The 16,099-nt window shown below is 31.3% G+C and overlaps 1 protein-coding gene across 3 annotated transcripts in view; it reads left to right on the plus strand.

Moving 5' to 3' along the window:
* The window catches only part of LOC139503907 (cys-loop ligand-gated ion channel-like), a 47,397-nt gene that overhangs the window by 22,887 nt on the left and 8,411 nt on the right, over positions 1–16,099 (plus strand). For all 3 annotated transcript variants that reach the window (XR_011659219.1, XR_011659220.1, XM_071293917.1), the window contains 4 exons: positions 10,603–10,731; positions 11,729–11,923; positions 13,390–13,647; positions 14,984–15,139. Coding sequence is in view for 1 of the 3 variants with exons in the window: in XM_071293917.1 (XP_071150018.1) it covers positions 10,603–10,731; positions 11,729–11,923; positions 13,390–13,647; positions 14,984–15,139 (738 nt within the window). In the remaining 2 variants the exon portion in view is untranslated. The remainder of the gene's footprint in view (positions 1–10,602; positions 10,732–11,728; positions 11,924–13,389; positions 13,648–14,983; positions 15,140–16,099) is intronic.

A 16,099-nucleotide genomic window follows, 5' to 3' on the forward strand; every position in this document is an offset into this window, starting at 1 on the left:
AATTTGGAAATTAGTATGGCGTTCATTATCACTGGACTAGTATATATTTGTTTAGGGGCCAGCTGAAGGACGCCTCCGGGTGCGGGAATTTCTCGCTACATTGAAGACCTGTTGGTGATCCTCTGCTGTTGTTGTTTTTTATTTGGTCGGGTTGTTGTCTCTTTGACACATTCCCCATTTCCATTCTCAATTTTAGATAGTATTGATATATACTTAATAATGCACATTCCTGGATCTACCATCTGTCGATACCTGTATTGCATTGCACAGATCATGTTTTTTTCCGGACGTCTTTACATTAAATCCATTGGAGGTTTGTACTGACAGATAATTAAGTCAAAGATGCATGAATTGTTTTATAAGTTGTTAGTGGCTTTGACCTAGCTGTCAGTAACTGAGTACTCTCAGATATGTGCTTAGAGTCTTTTTGTTGTTGGGATGTACATGTACCCGGCCATTTTCACTCTGTGTTTTTGTTAGATGTATTTCAATTTGTATCCATCTGATGAGTTCAGCATTTTTCAACTGATTTTTATTGTTCGTTTTTATGTTGCTGCTACAATATTATATTGAAAGCAATGTGTGAGCAACACAAACAAACAAAATAGGTAAAAATGTCAAAAATTCGGGTACAGCAGCCAACTTTGTGTTATCATCTTACTAACATTTAGGTAGCTACCATTTGATTTATATGGGGGAGGCTAGGATGAAGTATAAAAAAGGCAGATGAGTTTATTAACAAAGAAAAAGACGGATGACAATTTATGTAAAAGAGGTCAAGATGAACTAATATAAAAGGATGGACAGAATTGAGTGAAAAATAAAGGACTGAAATTTCAACTCAGAAACATGCATGACAAATTTTTGTATCCGAGATTCAAGTCAGGTTGGTTATCATAATTGAAATAATCAGTTGATGCAATAGTTTTTAACACGCACAAATATATATGTAAACAAAAAAAAACCAACAAACACAACATTGCACAATGATGAAACAGATACCTCAATATATGACTCAATAAATACATTAAGTGAATATATAAGATGTATGGGCATGTTGGCATTAACTTTGACTTACTAAACAATAGTCATATGTTAGGCAATATGCCATTTTCTATGACGTTATTGTTTATCTAGATAAAAATAAAACAGCTGAAGTCATCAGGTATTTAGTGGTTCTTGTCCTCACATACTCCATAGTAAGAACTTTGACCACAGTTGTGGGTGACAACGCGATAGAAACTTGGGCCACAGCATTTGGGTGACAATGAGGTCAGAACTTTGGCCAAAACTTGTGGGTGACAAACATTAATGTATGCACCATACGTAGAAATTTGTATGAAAAACTACGCGAAATGTTTTACAAGTACTTTTCGTAAAAATGAAAGATTTCGAGGGTTAATTCACGGATTAGATTTGTTTAAATCCCATGGCAAGCGGACGACAATTTCTTAAATTTCATCATCGGATGCTGACCAAGCAACAATCGATAATTTAAAAGACAATGAATGACATTTGATTATAAAGACAATGATAAAGTTTTACGTTTTAGTCTCATGTCATTTTTAAAAGAAAAAAGTAAAATCTCAAAAATACCGAGGAATAGGGAAAGTCCCTAATTATGGCAAAATCAAAAGCTCTAACGCATTGTTGATGGTGGATTACACCATAAAGATTCAGAATGATACTTGATAGCTGTAGCATTTATTGATGAACATCGCGCGTATCACGTGCAAGGCAAATTGCTTGTTAACGCATTTGTATATATAATATACTAGATATAATGATGATAACGGCAGTCTGTTGTGTTATATACAAATATATTTCATACATATATACAACAATAATTATCAATTAGGTCAAGTTGAGGACATACAAAACCTAATTATTTCAGTCCATTTCATCATCATATGCTTTGAGGTAGCCTGGTTTCTGATACATGAATAAACCGTTACATGAAGGTACAAATATAATGATCAATGTCTAGAAGTGTAATGGTTTTAACGTTTCATTTGAAGTCTATTTTCGTTGATCATTCATTAAACCTTACTTGATGATTTATATCAATACCCACGAGATATTATTCAAAAGAATTCTACACTATTTTCAACTCATTACAAAAATAGAAGAAGAAAAAACGTTAACAGTCTATGAAAGACAGATAGTGAATGGTTATCATCAAGAAACTACTATAGCATAAGGGAGGCTTGGAGGAAAAAGTAAAATCACAAAAATACTGAACTCAGAGGAAAATCTAATCGGAAAGTCCATAATCACATGGCAAAATCAAGTGACAAAACACATAAAAAACGAATGGACAAGAACTGTCATAATCCTGACTTGGTACAGGCATTTTCAAATGTAGAAAATGGTGGATTCAATGGAAAATTATGCTCCACGTACCTGACCCAATACTAATTGCTATGTTGTTTTTTGTAATGTGCATGCCATTCTTTCATTCATATTTGAAATTGGAAGATTGTCTTATTATACAATGAACTCGATTTTCCAATGATTGATATACATAAAAATATAATTAAAAATAGTTTCTGTAATTTCTAGATAATATAACGGATATTGAGAGTAAAACATTTGTTGTTTACATTGCTAATATACCTGTCATAAAAATCATAAGCTAAATTTGATTTATTATCATAATGGAATATCTTTGTTATGTTTAAAAGTCAGTTGATCTGTGTTGAAGGTTTTATTTCCAGAAATTACAACTATTTCATCTGCAATTCATTCACTTGCAAAACTATTTCAGTTATGAAAACTATGTTTATATATTTTAACTGAGGCTACAACTTCATCTGGCAAAGTTGATGTTCGACAATTATTATCATTATGGAGAGCAATGTTGATTTTATTTTTTGAACGATTTGACCACTTAGCTTCTTTAACATTTTGACCATGTATAAAGCTGATGACGTTTAATTCCAGTAAACATCCCTCTGTATTGTAAGATTAAGATATTTGGTTATAAGGTGTTAAAAATAAGTGAAATTGTTGACAACATATGTTTTCTTTGGGTTTTTTTTTAAATATTGGTATAGGTTTCCCTTTATGTTTGCTTTTTCGGACTTTTATTTGTTTGTGAGTGAATCGGTCCAATTTTTACACCAATGAATTCCTTTCAAAAGAAGTTGAATCCCATTATACCTTTCAGCTTCAGAAAATAAAATTGTGTCAGTTAATGGATCTTTAGATAAAAATAGTAATTTACTTTTAAAATCCAGATTCAATAAAGCAGTCATATCATTTTTAGTACAGTTGTCATTGTTTACCAAAAGGACTGTTTTTATTGGTTTCACGTCATTATACATGTAATAATGACAATGTTATTCATTGAACTAGTTTCTGACTAGATATAATTACGATGGAAACGTTCTCGGATTTGAATTACTTTATAATCAAATGGTTTTGTTATAATCTTTATATACGTATGGTTTGGTTTAGATATTCATCAACAAATGCATCAAATATATAATATAATGTGATAAAAAATAATTGATGCTTTAAAAATGGTATGTATATAATCATGATTATCCCATAAAAACTACTTTAATTATCAACTGGTTCCGTATTAACCTTTATATATGTAAGGTTTGGTTTGGTTTAGATATTCTTCAAACAACTGTATCAAATATATAATATAATTTGATAAAAAATAATTGATGCTAAAAATATGGTATATATATAATCCCATAAAAATGAAAGCAATTTAAGAAGGGCATCGATTCAAGAAATAAACACAACGCATTACAGTAATGAAAGCATACATAAACAATCCATTCATGTTCGCTTGTAATCAAAACAAAGTGTTTAATAGTATGCTGGGTTTCTTTCAATATGTTCTTTGTATTAAAAGAAGAGGTTGTGAGTTGTTAATTAACATATTAAATACGTAAGAATGATATATGTGTTATTTTACTCCTCTGTCTATAGTTCTGACGTCATATATACCTTTTTAAATATAATTGATTAAAGAAGTACACATGCAACATTAAATCTTTTTTCGCATAAAATGTTTTGAGTTCGTTTTATTTTAATTATAAGAAGTTTTAATTGAGCGAAAAGAGTTCTTACGCAAAATGTTTTTACTGGCACTAGAATTGTATATAGAAGTGGAAATTATTCTCAAACATCAGCCTTTTGATAAATTATTTATACATTTTTGTTATGTCATTAGACTGCCTAGCCATTGTAATTGGTGTAAAACTACTTTGATTTTGGTTTTTACATTAAGATTGCAAACTTTTCTCTTTATTTAGCATGTCTATTATATGTGTCTACTGCATATAAAAAGGTTATATGCATTTTTTTATACTTCAATAAATATAACATTGTGGTTAGCTTGGTTATCTTTATTATTAGAGGAAGCAAAAGTATAATTAAATGAAAACACATAATTAAATGAAAACACGACGTTATAAGTTTTCTGCCTCAGAAACGTCTGTCTGGTTTAAACCTCATTGAAAGTCAAATATGTAAAAGAATCGGAAAAGTAAACGAGTTATATGATAAAAAAAAGTCATCAAAATTGGCCTAATTAATATGAGGTCAACTATGTTCGAGGGAGTCGAAACCTTAGATTCCTCATAAAATATATAAACGGATGATTTTAGAAAGGTTTGTTATGATTCATGACAAGAGGTAGTAGTAGTAGTAGAATAATGCCAAATATATCAGATTTCCGTAACCTATTTCATATTCTGTTGAAATTTCATTGGTTTCGTTACACCCCCCCCCCCCCCCCCCCCCACTCCAAGCTCACTTATAATGTTACAACATTGTTAACGTAAGAGTTTTATAGATTTCATCCCTTAATATCGTGATAACAATAAATGTTTTGTGTACTACGTTTGTTACAAAAACGAGGAAATATTGAATAACATAGGTTTAACATAAACGTTACCATTAGTGTAACCAATATTTTATTTAGACACAGATACATAAATATGAAACATCAATGAAACACATTGATTGGAAAACAAGTGCCAAGTCACTTATACAAATTCCTCTCGTTATTAGTTGTATAAGTAGAAGAAGAATAAGTAGAAGTTGTTGTAGAATGATTAAAATTGCAAACCAAACAAAGATGCTTGCAAAGTAAAACTTTGTTTGTCTTGCTTGCTTTGTTTTTATAATTGTTTAGATAAACCTTTTAAATAAGATTGACATCTTTAGACAAGTTATATAGGCATAGCTTAACCTGTATATCTCATATTTGAATTTAATTGGGTGTTATCCTAATGATTGTACAATATACAAACAAAGCAAGCAAGCTAACCAAAGTTTTGTTCTACATGCATTAGGAAATTAGCTGTAACCTTTTTCGTATACTGATTTCATTTATATTGGTTGTTTCGTATACTGATTACATTTATATTGGTTGTTTCGTATACTGATTACTAGTACATTTATATTGGTTGTTTCGTATACTGATTACATTTATATTGGTTGCATTATACTCTCCCTAGTATCCTAGAATCGTTGCAATATGGTATTCGTAGATTGATTAATTACAGTAACCCCAATATTCATAAATGCTGATTTGAACACACATACAGGCATACAGACACGATATACTGTTTTTAACAACTTAGTTCATGATATCAAGAGATATTTATTTTTGCAAGAAAAACGCGGAAATTAATATGTTAAAATAAAATTACATGGCAACTGCTGATTTGTAGGTGTTTTTGGATAATTAATTTTCGTTTCTGTGTGTGTTACATTTTTATATTGTGTTTCTGTTGTGTCGCAGATCTCTTATATTTTTTGATGCGTTGACCTCAGTTTTAGTTTGTAACCCTGATTTCTAATCGATTTATGAATTTTTAACAGCGGTATACTACTGTTGCCTTTATATATCAATAACCAACTGTTGAATATAATAAAGCATTGACCTTTTTCTCTATTTTAGGAGTATCCTTTGAATAAGATTTTTAATGTTCGCACATGCATTTCATCAGCTAGATTTATGCACAAGAAATAAATATGTAACGTCGAATCACAGGGTAGTATTAATAAATGAACATCATTCATAAACTACAAAATGTTGCAGTAGTCGATTTTAGTGTTCACTAAGTGATAAAAAAAATCTACATGTGTTAATAATAAAGACAATGATAAATTAACAGAAGGTTAACGCAAAGTTTTTTGTTACATAAATAATCAATCAATTTATTGTTAAAACGGTCGCTTTTTAAAAATTGATTATCAAAGCAGTGACTTATGCTTGTAACAAAGAGAAAAAAATCATACCTGTTATACTTAGATTTGTAATTAGAGATACCTTTTACAAGCCTACAAGACCTACGCATACCAAATTACGTGTTTTCTTCGATAGCCATAGTTTGTTGCACGGGGGAGGGGACACTTCCTAAATACATTGTGATAGGAAGTTTCGATTGAATAGCTAACTTTTTCGAGTTCAAAAATATGTGGATAGGTGGTGGAAACTATCAGAAATATATGATAATGATAAGGTCAACATGAGGAATCTGAGCAGCTTAGCTCCGAGCAAAGGTGATTTTATAACGAGTTCATAAAATCCAACCAATGTGGAAAAAGGTTACATTTTGCCTACGCTATATAACCACTATAACGAACATGCTTTTTATACATACTTTTCTAATTTTTCAGAAGTCTAGACTTCACATATTCTCTTCCACATGAGAGGTTAAGCTAGCTATAAAACCAGGTTTTATCCCCCATTTTCTACATAAGAAAATGCCTGTACCAAGTGAGGAATATAAAAGTTGTTATCCCTACGTTTGATGTGTTTGAGCGTTTGATATTGCCATTTTATTACGGACTTTCCTTTTTGAGTTTTTCTCGGAGTTAGGTAGTTTTGTTTTTTTTTACTTTTTACTTTATTTTTTCTGAAAGCTAGAGACTCTCTCATTTGCAATGATTTTTTTTATCCAAGCTTCGAATTATACAATCATTTAAATTTTACAAAGATTTCTATAATTCTAAAAACACATTTTGGTGGTTTTGTTCATTCAAAATTGAGAATGGAAATTATCAATGTGTCAAAGAGACCGAATATTTTTTTTGTTTTAGAGAACAAGTGTCTTTCAACCTTTCGTATTCATCGACTTCAAATATCTCTACAATAAAACACATTTATGATGGCTTATCATATTTATGGTGCATATCTGTCCAAATAAAGTACCCATGAGCATTTAACATTGAAGAATATGCAAATGTTCGTCATTTCGTATTCAATCACCTGGGAAATAACTGACATTTCCAAACCTTTTCATCATAGTTATGTAGTCAGGGGGATTATAGATCGTTCGTACTTAATTATACAGTTAGCTATAGGGATATTATTTACTTATGTAATAAAACAATGTTCGGTGTTTGTTATATGTTGTGGAATGTTTGTCCAATAGCATAAATCAATGTAATCATTGTAATATTTTTTTGATAAAATTGTTTATATTAATTGTATGAAGGTGATACCTAATACGTATTTATGTAATCAATTCAATTAATGTAACGTTTTGTTTGATAAAATTGGTTTATTAATTATATGAAGGTGAAACATGATAGATATTTATGTAATCAATGCAATCATTGCATTATTTTTTTGATAAAATTGTTTTTATTAATTATATGAAGGTGATACCTAATAGATAGTTATATAATCAATGCAATCATTGTAACATTTTTTGGATGAAATTGTTTTTTATTAATTGTATGAAAGTGATACCAAATAAATATTTATATAAAATAGTATTAGTAAGCAAAATGTCATTTAGTGATACAATGTTGTTGGAAAACACCTAAGGGACTATCAAAACGCACAAGTCGAAAAGAAAAATGTTGAAAACTTGGGGAACAGAGGCAATCATTTATACGGAGGATACATTTCATTAGTTTATATCCCTGACTTTGTTTCCGATTATATACAAATTAATGTGCCTTATAAATTTACAATGCAAATGTTGCGATTGACTTCCGGTGCACCCAGGATATGTAAAGAGTTAAAAAAGATAAATTAACAAAAAAAGAGGATTTATCCCGAAAAAATAGAGATGATCTTTCAATATAAACTATACACTACAAAATAAAAATAAAAATAAAAACAAATGAAGATTAATATTAGGAATGCAGAAATGTTTCCTCATTTTTTTTAGAATGTCTTGTTTGTACAACACAATAACAACAAAAGATGACGAACAGAAAAATTAAGTCTACAAAAGCAACTGGCAGCATCAAGCTAATATTTTCAAATCATTTCCTGTAATAAAATTAACGGTACCAATTTTCTTGCACCAGATGCGCATTTCGACAATACATGTCTCTTCAGTGATGCCCGTGGCCAAATATTTGAAATCCAAGGCTTATATAAAAGATGAAGAGCTATAATCCAAAAGGTCCAAAAAGTATAGCCAAATCCGTGAAAGGAATCAGAGCTTTCATGAGGGAGATACATTCCTTAATTTATAATAATTTCTAATATTTTGTAACAGCAAAAAACAAAAAATCCGTGTGTTCATGCCAGTACCGAAGTACTGGCTATTGGACTGGAGATACCCTCGGGGACTAATAGTCCACCAGCAGAGGCATCGACCCAGTGGTAGTAATAAAATTAACGGTACCAATTTTCTCGCACCAGATAAACTGTAAAGTTTTCCTAATATACCTAAACGTCTTATAATACAGTCGATGAACTTCTATTGGTTGGATTCTGTGGTGATGAATCGCTAGGTTTAGGTTCCATTGTAATGGTTTTTGATTGTTGATTGTCGACAGATCTTTTTATGTTTATGGTCATGGTAATCAAGATTTTACAACTTATGATTTTCGTTTTCACCATCCATAATCGTTTTGGTATCTTCTCTAGTTTTTTAGTCTGAATAATTCATATCATCAATTTTCACATAATTTTTATAGTATGAGAAGATACCTAAATATTGTGATTGAGTTTAAAAATTATTTCTCAATATTTTTTTGGGGGGAAAATTTAGTCATGTTCAGACATTTACCTTCCAGTTTTGTTCACAGTATTTCCAGAAATTAAATTGTTTATTAAATATGTAATGATCTTATCTTTGTGGACTGTTAGACAAATTCACAAACAAAACTAAAATTTCGTCTACTCTACTCCGCACAACAGGATAGGCTAGCGAGGTCGATGTCCTTCCCCTTTTTCAATCAAGTCTTACTCGTTTTCAAGTTCATGCTATTACCGTGGTTGTTTCTCTTGGATTTGTTATTCTAAATTGGGAGATTTGACAATCAGGCAAACTACTCTTGTGTCTTATTTCTCCGAACTGGACACATACGAAAAATGATTGAAAGACCGACAATTATCTATGTATCTATTGTTCAGTCTTATTTATTGGTTATGTTTAAAATTACCGTTTCAGTTTAAAAGAAAAGTCACTAGTAAAGGAGAAGCTAGTACTTTGCATACTTTATATTAAACAAATGAAAAATACCTGTGAAAATAGTTAGCTCTCTTTTCGAGATAAGCGGTTTATCAAACAATCCTAGTACAAATTGAACCCTCGGTGGCGGATCCAGGGGGTGCCAACCCTCTTTTTGGCCGATCAATGCATTTGAATTGGAACATATAGTTGATCCCCCCTGGTATCCTGTGTTGGGAACCCGCTTTTTTAAAATGGCTGAATCCGCCCTGACCCTAATATGGATCGAGATGTTCTAAAAAACGGGATTTTAAAATATTGTGGGTTGAAATGTGTTTACTATAGACATGTCAGTCATCAACCTACAATAAAACTATACAAATTGCATGTGACTTTTCAGAACGTGTTACTTTTCCATTACGATGATAAGACTGGTAAAAGCATTTGATGTTTATGACATGTGTGTGGTATTTAATGCAGCTCGGATATTCGTTTTTGCATAAGAATCATGACTATGATAATAGAATATTTATAATGGGTTGTCTCCCATGTATAGTTTGCCACCATTGAAGTTGCCCTTTTGGGACTTTTTTAATTGGCGGATTGTTTTCGTGTTGCTACATTGCACACTATGTTTACCCATACCATATTAAAGCTTTTAATATTTTAGAGCGATATGGAAATAATGTCTAGAAGAATGTCTATCTAATGGATATTACATTCATGCTTTTTTATTGCACAACGGTCCATAATCCGGCTGAAATGTCAGTGTTAATTGGGATGTAGAGGAAACAGATATATATTTAATCGTAATGGACAAATGGATTATTTTTGTTAAAACTGTTTACTTACAAAGACATCGAAACTTTGTTCTCTAAATAAGATAGAGCGTATGGCACATAATGATCTTTACCAGTGACAAAACTTTGTTCGGAATATATTTTGTTTTATCTATTGAAGTAATAAACCAATATTGATATTATGCAACGAAGTGCCCGCTGTGTAGGATATTCTGCTGTGTATTAATGACAATTCATAACTTGTTATATTATTTTGCATTACAAATTTGATAAAATATCATCGGCTCATGAAAAAGTTAGAGTATTCCGAAAGGAGCAAAATGAGTTCACTCAAAGCCATTACAAAAAAAGTTGTCTGCAACAATCACTTTATGTGGTATTTCATTAAAATGACTAATAACCCATTACAGGCAAAAGTACAGATCTGTGTACAATTTTTCAAAGTTGGTGAGATTGATACTTTAAAGGAGCAATTTACGGCAGACGTTATCGTAAAAGCAAAATGGCGGGAACCTACATTAGACGGTCAAAACAAGTCGGTAAGTATGTTTAAAGATTAAGTTGTATTTTGGTTTACATAAAGTATTTAGTAATGCTGTATACATAACGATTTGTCCACTTTTAAAAAAGGGAAATTGACATTGCTAAAAGTAGTTACTAGAAATTCAAGCAAATTTTGTTTTACTTGTATATAATTACATTTTAAGAATAGGAAGAATAAGTCACATTGCAAATAAATAAAGCATACAAATGGTAAGATAAATCTGCTTATTTGCTACTTTATAGTCCATGTCCATTGCCATGTCCTTTGTGGTAAATACAGTACATGCTATAAATAAACGATCTACATTTTATTCAAGGCACGAATACATTTCTACCCAAAATAACGGTAAAAATACTTATAAGAGTTTTGGGTAAGGGGTGGTTAAAACATTGGAACATTTCTCATGGGCCTGTTCATAATCATCAAAATTGTGGAAAGAGCTGAAACTTTGAATATTTGAGAGAATAAAAAAATTGCCGAGTTTATCTTTTCTTTTATTTGGTAGTCTAGTGAAAACCAACACAAATAAGAATATATATATAGAAGCACATTAGTACTGGTACAAACCCAACATGAGACAAAAACAAACATTTTTAGGAAAATCGTCTCTGGTTTTCTTGATAGGGATTTGAAAAAAAAGGTAAAATCACAAAAATACTGAACACCGAGGAAAGTCAAATCGGAAAGTCCATAAAAAAATCAAAGGACAAACACATCAAACGAATGGACAACAACAGTCATATGGTATCAATGTGCTTATGGTAAATCGTAATTTGGTAACCGAACCTCTTTCAACAATTCAGAAAAATCATCAAGTATATCCCCTAAAGGGACATAATCTTACAAATATTAATTTGATAATGATCACATGTAAAGTACAGGTTTTACTGCACCAGATGAGCTTTGCAAAATTTGTGTCTCCTCATTCTTGAGGCAGAAATCTTAGAAAATCCTAATTAAATTGATATTATATTAGTTATTCATATTTTTAGGCAGAAAATGTAGATTTCTCAAAGATCTGGAATCCGAAATTGTATATAGAAAATTCATACGGCGACCCTAAAGAACAGATGCGGTACCGTATACTGTATAATGATAAAGGGGACGCATATATATCAGAGAAAAGGGTCATAAAGGGAACATTCATGGAAAATCTGGAATTGGACGACTTTCCTTTTGATGTGCAGGTATGCAGTTTTATTTTAATTCGAAACATGAGCATTTGACAACCAAGAACTGTTGACATCAAGGGGAAATGAATGCCAATAGCAATGACGATTGCTTCCGGTTTCCACACCTAATATATAAGCTAGAAGTCAATTTATTTTCTGTTAGCATATGAATTTAAAAAGAAAGATGCAAATCGCTAGAATTTGATGTTGATATGTGTCTTTTATCTTATATATATTTTATGTTATGTTTAAGTTCTTCAAAGATGCAAGGTTCTTTCAAAATTAGTTTTAATGTATCGGTAATATTCTGTTGCCTACAAAGGAGTAGGTCCGGTAAGGGCCAATTTTGGCCTCAAATTTTAGTTTCTTCGAACGAAAGATTTTTGACACTTTTTAAACACTAAAGTGTCTTTTTAAATTGATTTAATTAGTTTATGTAAAAGATTTTAACTGATTTAATCAATAAAAAGGCTCCGATTAAAGCTTTAATATGAAAAATCTATCAAATATGCCAAAACACGTCACTTTTCAGATGTTTTTTTTGGCAAAAATGAAAGTGGACGCATTCGTGTTCATCCTCAACCTTTATATATGTTATGTATTATCACCAAATACAACTTACATTTCAATATTATGAAATAAAACGACTGCGGCCACTTTCATTTTAGACGGAAACAGTCTAAAATTTAACTTAAATGCTCAAATTGTGACGATTTCAGTTATTTAGCATGACTAAATGATGCTAGTACCCGATATATGTGCATTGTATTGTCAAAAACAGCCCATATTTATGTAGCAGAAGCATTATACTTTCCACTAAATAGCTTAAAGATTACTTTTCATACTTTTGTAAAACTGCTATATTTTGGGGCCAACAAAGGTTCTTACTGAACCTACTCCTTGGAGAAATACAAAATTCTTCACTACATAAGAATTTAAAAAAAATCAGGGATTGTTTGGACAAGGTAAAATGGTATAGGAATACGCTCGTTTCGTCTACATAAAGAATATTTGTAAAAAAAAGTTTGCTTTTTCTTATAGCTAGGTAGAATTTAACTATGTATCAATCCCATCGATAGCAAATGCTAAAAAAAATGTCTTTCAATACTTGTATCTTTATGAAAACATAATTTTCTTCTATAAATTTATTACTATCCAACATCTATTTTTTCACCTCAAGGTTCTGACTGTACCGGTAGTGTTCGAGTTATCTCTATTTGAAAATGTTCGATCAAGGGCAGTTATGAAATGATACTGTGAATTCATTAATATTCGTTGGATACCAATTTTCGTGGAATTCGTGGGTACAGGAGAACCACGAATTCAAATGTTCAACGAAATACAAATTTTGTAAAGGAATGAGTGTAGACTTTGCCAAAACCACGAAATTAAATATCCACGAATATGTAAGTTTTCCTCATACCACGACAATTGGTACCCACGAAAATAAATGTCAATTAATGTTTTTTTTTATTTTCAAGGATCTGACTGTGACGGTAGTGTCCGAGTTACCGTCGTACGAAGTTGAATTAATAGAAGATGAAACTGACCACCACGTGGTCAATAGACAATCGTTTGTTGATGAACAAGAGTGGTTTTTATACATGCACACTGAGTGTTCTCGGAAAGATATAGTGATAGATCAGGCGGACAATAGTATAAGACGATCTGCTCTATCAGTTAAATGTAGAGCCGCTCGAAGACCGGGTTATTTTGTGTGGAATATATTTATGGTAACGGTAAGTATTCTTGTCTTATTCTAAATAATTTAATTTTGGGATGTTGCGTGAATTCTGATTTGCAGACAGCGTTTTGTCTATAATCTCATAGACATAATTTTCATACGTTTTTTCATGATTTACTTCGGTTTAAAATGGAATTTAAGTTCTAAGGAATGACTGTCATATTTTTTCTTCCTATTCGAAATAACATAAATTATGTGGTGCAAACTTTAAAATAACTCACTACGTGGGTTTTTCGGTGTGCTTCACATTTTTTGTTATTTTTTTCATAAACAGAAAAAACACGACAGTAAACACCACATCTATTCGTAACTCGAAGTTTTTTAGCAACCGTTCTAAATCTATTAAGAATGCATTTGTTTTATTATGGAACCTTAAAAAAGTAAAATCACAAAAATACTGAACCTAGAGGAAGATCAATTGGGAAAGTCCATAATCACATGGCAAAATCAAATAACAAAACGCATCAAAAACGAATGGACAAGACATGTCATATTCCTGACTTGGTACAGGCATTTTCAAATGTAGAAAATGGTGGATTAAACCTGGTTCTATAGCGCTAACCCTCTCACTTTAATGACAGTCTCATCAATTTCCGATATTTTTACATTGATGCGTTAAATAAACAGACACAACAAATAAAATAGTCAAAATATGGGTACATCAGTTAAAATTTTGAGATGATAATAATTTGTTTTAGCGAAAGAATGGATAGAATATATTATTTAGAAAAGCTTGGGCCAAAATAATGAAGATATATGTAGTGAATTTTTTTTTTTTTTTTTTTTAAGATTTACAGTTTAATTTTGTCATATTATATCTGTTTGGGTTGCTTGCCCAATGTCTTTTAATATGAAGAAACTATAAACAACTGACAATTGGCCGTTTCATAATCTAATGCATCACGGGTAATATTTTCAAAAGCGTACACCAAAGCGTTTTGATTGGTTTAAAACGTTACAAACAATGGAAATTCAACCAATGACGTAACGTTATTTTCACTTTGGGGTACGAACAATGAAATTACCCATGATGCTTTAGATTCTGAAACGGCCAATTGATAAGGGCATTCACTTTTGAATTTTCCTTAGAGTTCGATATTTTTTTGTTATTTTACGTTTTGTCATACAAGCGTGAGGTTATGCTAGCTATAAAACCAAGGTTAACCCAACATTTTCTACGGAAAATCCCTGTGCCAAATAAGACATATAACAGTTATTTTCCATTTGTTCCGTTGCTTGATAATGTCTAACGTTTGATTTTGTCAGTCCTATTGACTTTCCTCTTTTTTTTATCTACTTTGAAGATATGTTTGTTACTAATTTTCTTTCAGTTCCTGATATGTACCTTATCCTTCGCAACATTCTCAGTGGAAAAAGAAAAGCCAGAAAATCGGCTGCAGCTTTCGTTTACTCTTATACTGACCGCAGTAGCGTTCAAATCAGTTGTAAACAACAGTTTACCTAGAATATCTTATTTGACGTATATGGTAAGTGAAATCTGAATAACGATTGGGCCATACACAACCTGTTTTCATTTGAGTTCCTTATTTTCCTTTATCGTTTGAAATGAGATGCGCTCACACACAAATGGGAGATTTAAACATGAAAATTTTAATTTCCAAGCTATGGTTAACTGAGTTTATATCAAATTATATATGTCATTATGTAATCCAGTTTTTATACCTCCGCTTTAAAACAGGTTGGGGTATACTGTTTTACCTCTGTCCGTCATTCCATCAGTCCATCCATCCATTGGTCAGTCTGTCTGTACGTCCTATGAATATTTTCGTCACATTTTTCGCAGTAACTAAATTTTGTTTCAGTGTTTATATAACATGTATAAGTCAGCTATACCTTGTGGTGCGTTTTCAGATTCACTTCTTAACAACTTCCTGTTTATCGAAATATTTCGGATGGGTATTATTAGTGAGCATTTGCTCACAGTTTCACTTGTTGTATATAAACTTACATACCGCTTAGCAAAATAGGTGAGGGAAGATGCCACCGGTAAGATGTCACCGAATATATAACTAAATCCGTATTATTAAAATTTCAAATACAAAAAGGGAAATAACTCTCATATGGAGCGTTCATATTGCTTCAGTCAAAATTGGACAAATCATGCGAAGGATATAACGACCAATTTTATAAAATAAATTTGTCGTAATCTTTTACGGTTGCGAAGGAGTTGTGGACACAAGGAAAACAGTGTTTGGGGAGATAACTCCAACAAAGAAAAGTATTAGGTTACACAGGGTAAATTTCAAAAGCGCATAAACTGTTGGATATCATATACCAAATATCTAAGCGACATATTGCGAAACAAATGTTTATCGCAAGAACAAAATTTGGCGGAAGAAAAAAAAAAATTAAAAACCAATTGTTCAGAGAACAATTGAAGGCCTTTCCATCAGTTTATATCTATTTTGATATTAAAATATAAAAAA

Source organism: Mytilus edulis, chromosome 14 (assembly GCF_963676685.1).
Source record: "Mytilus edulis chromosome 14, xbMytEdul2.2, whole genome shotgun sequence".
NCBI lineage: Eukaryota > Metazoa > Mollusca > Bivalvia > Mytilida > Mytilidae > Mytilus > Mytilus edulis.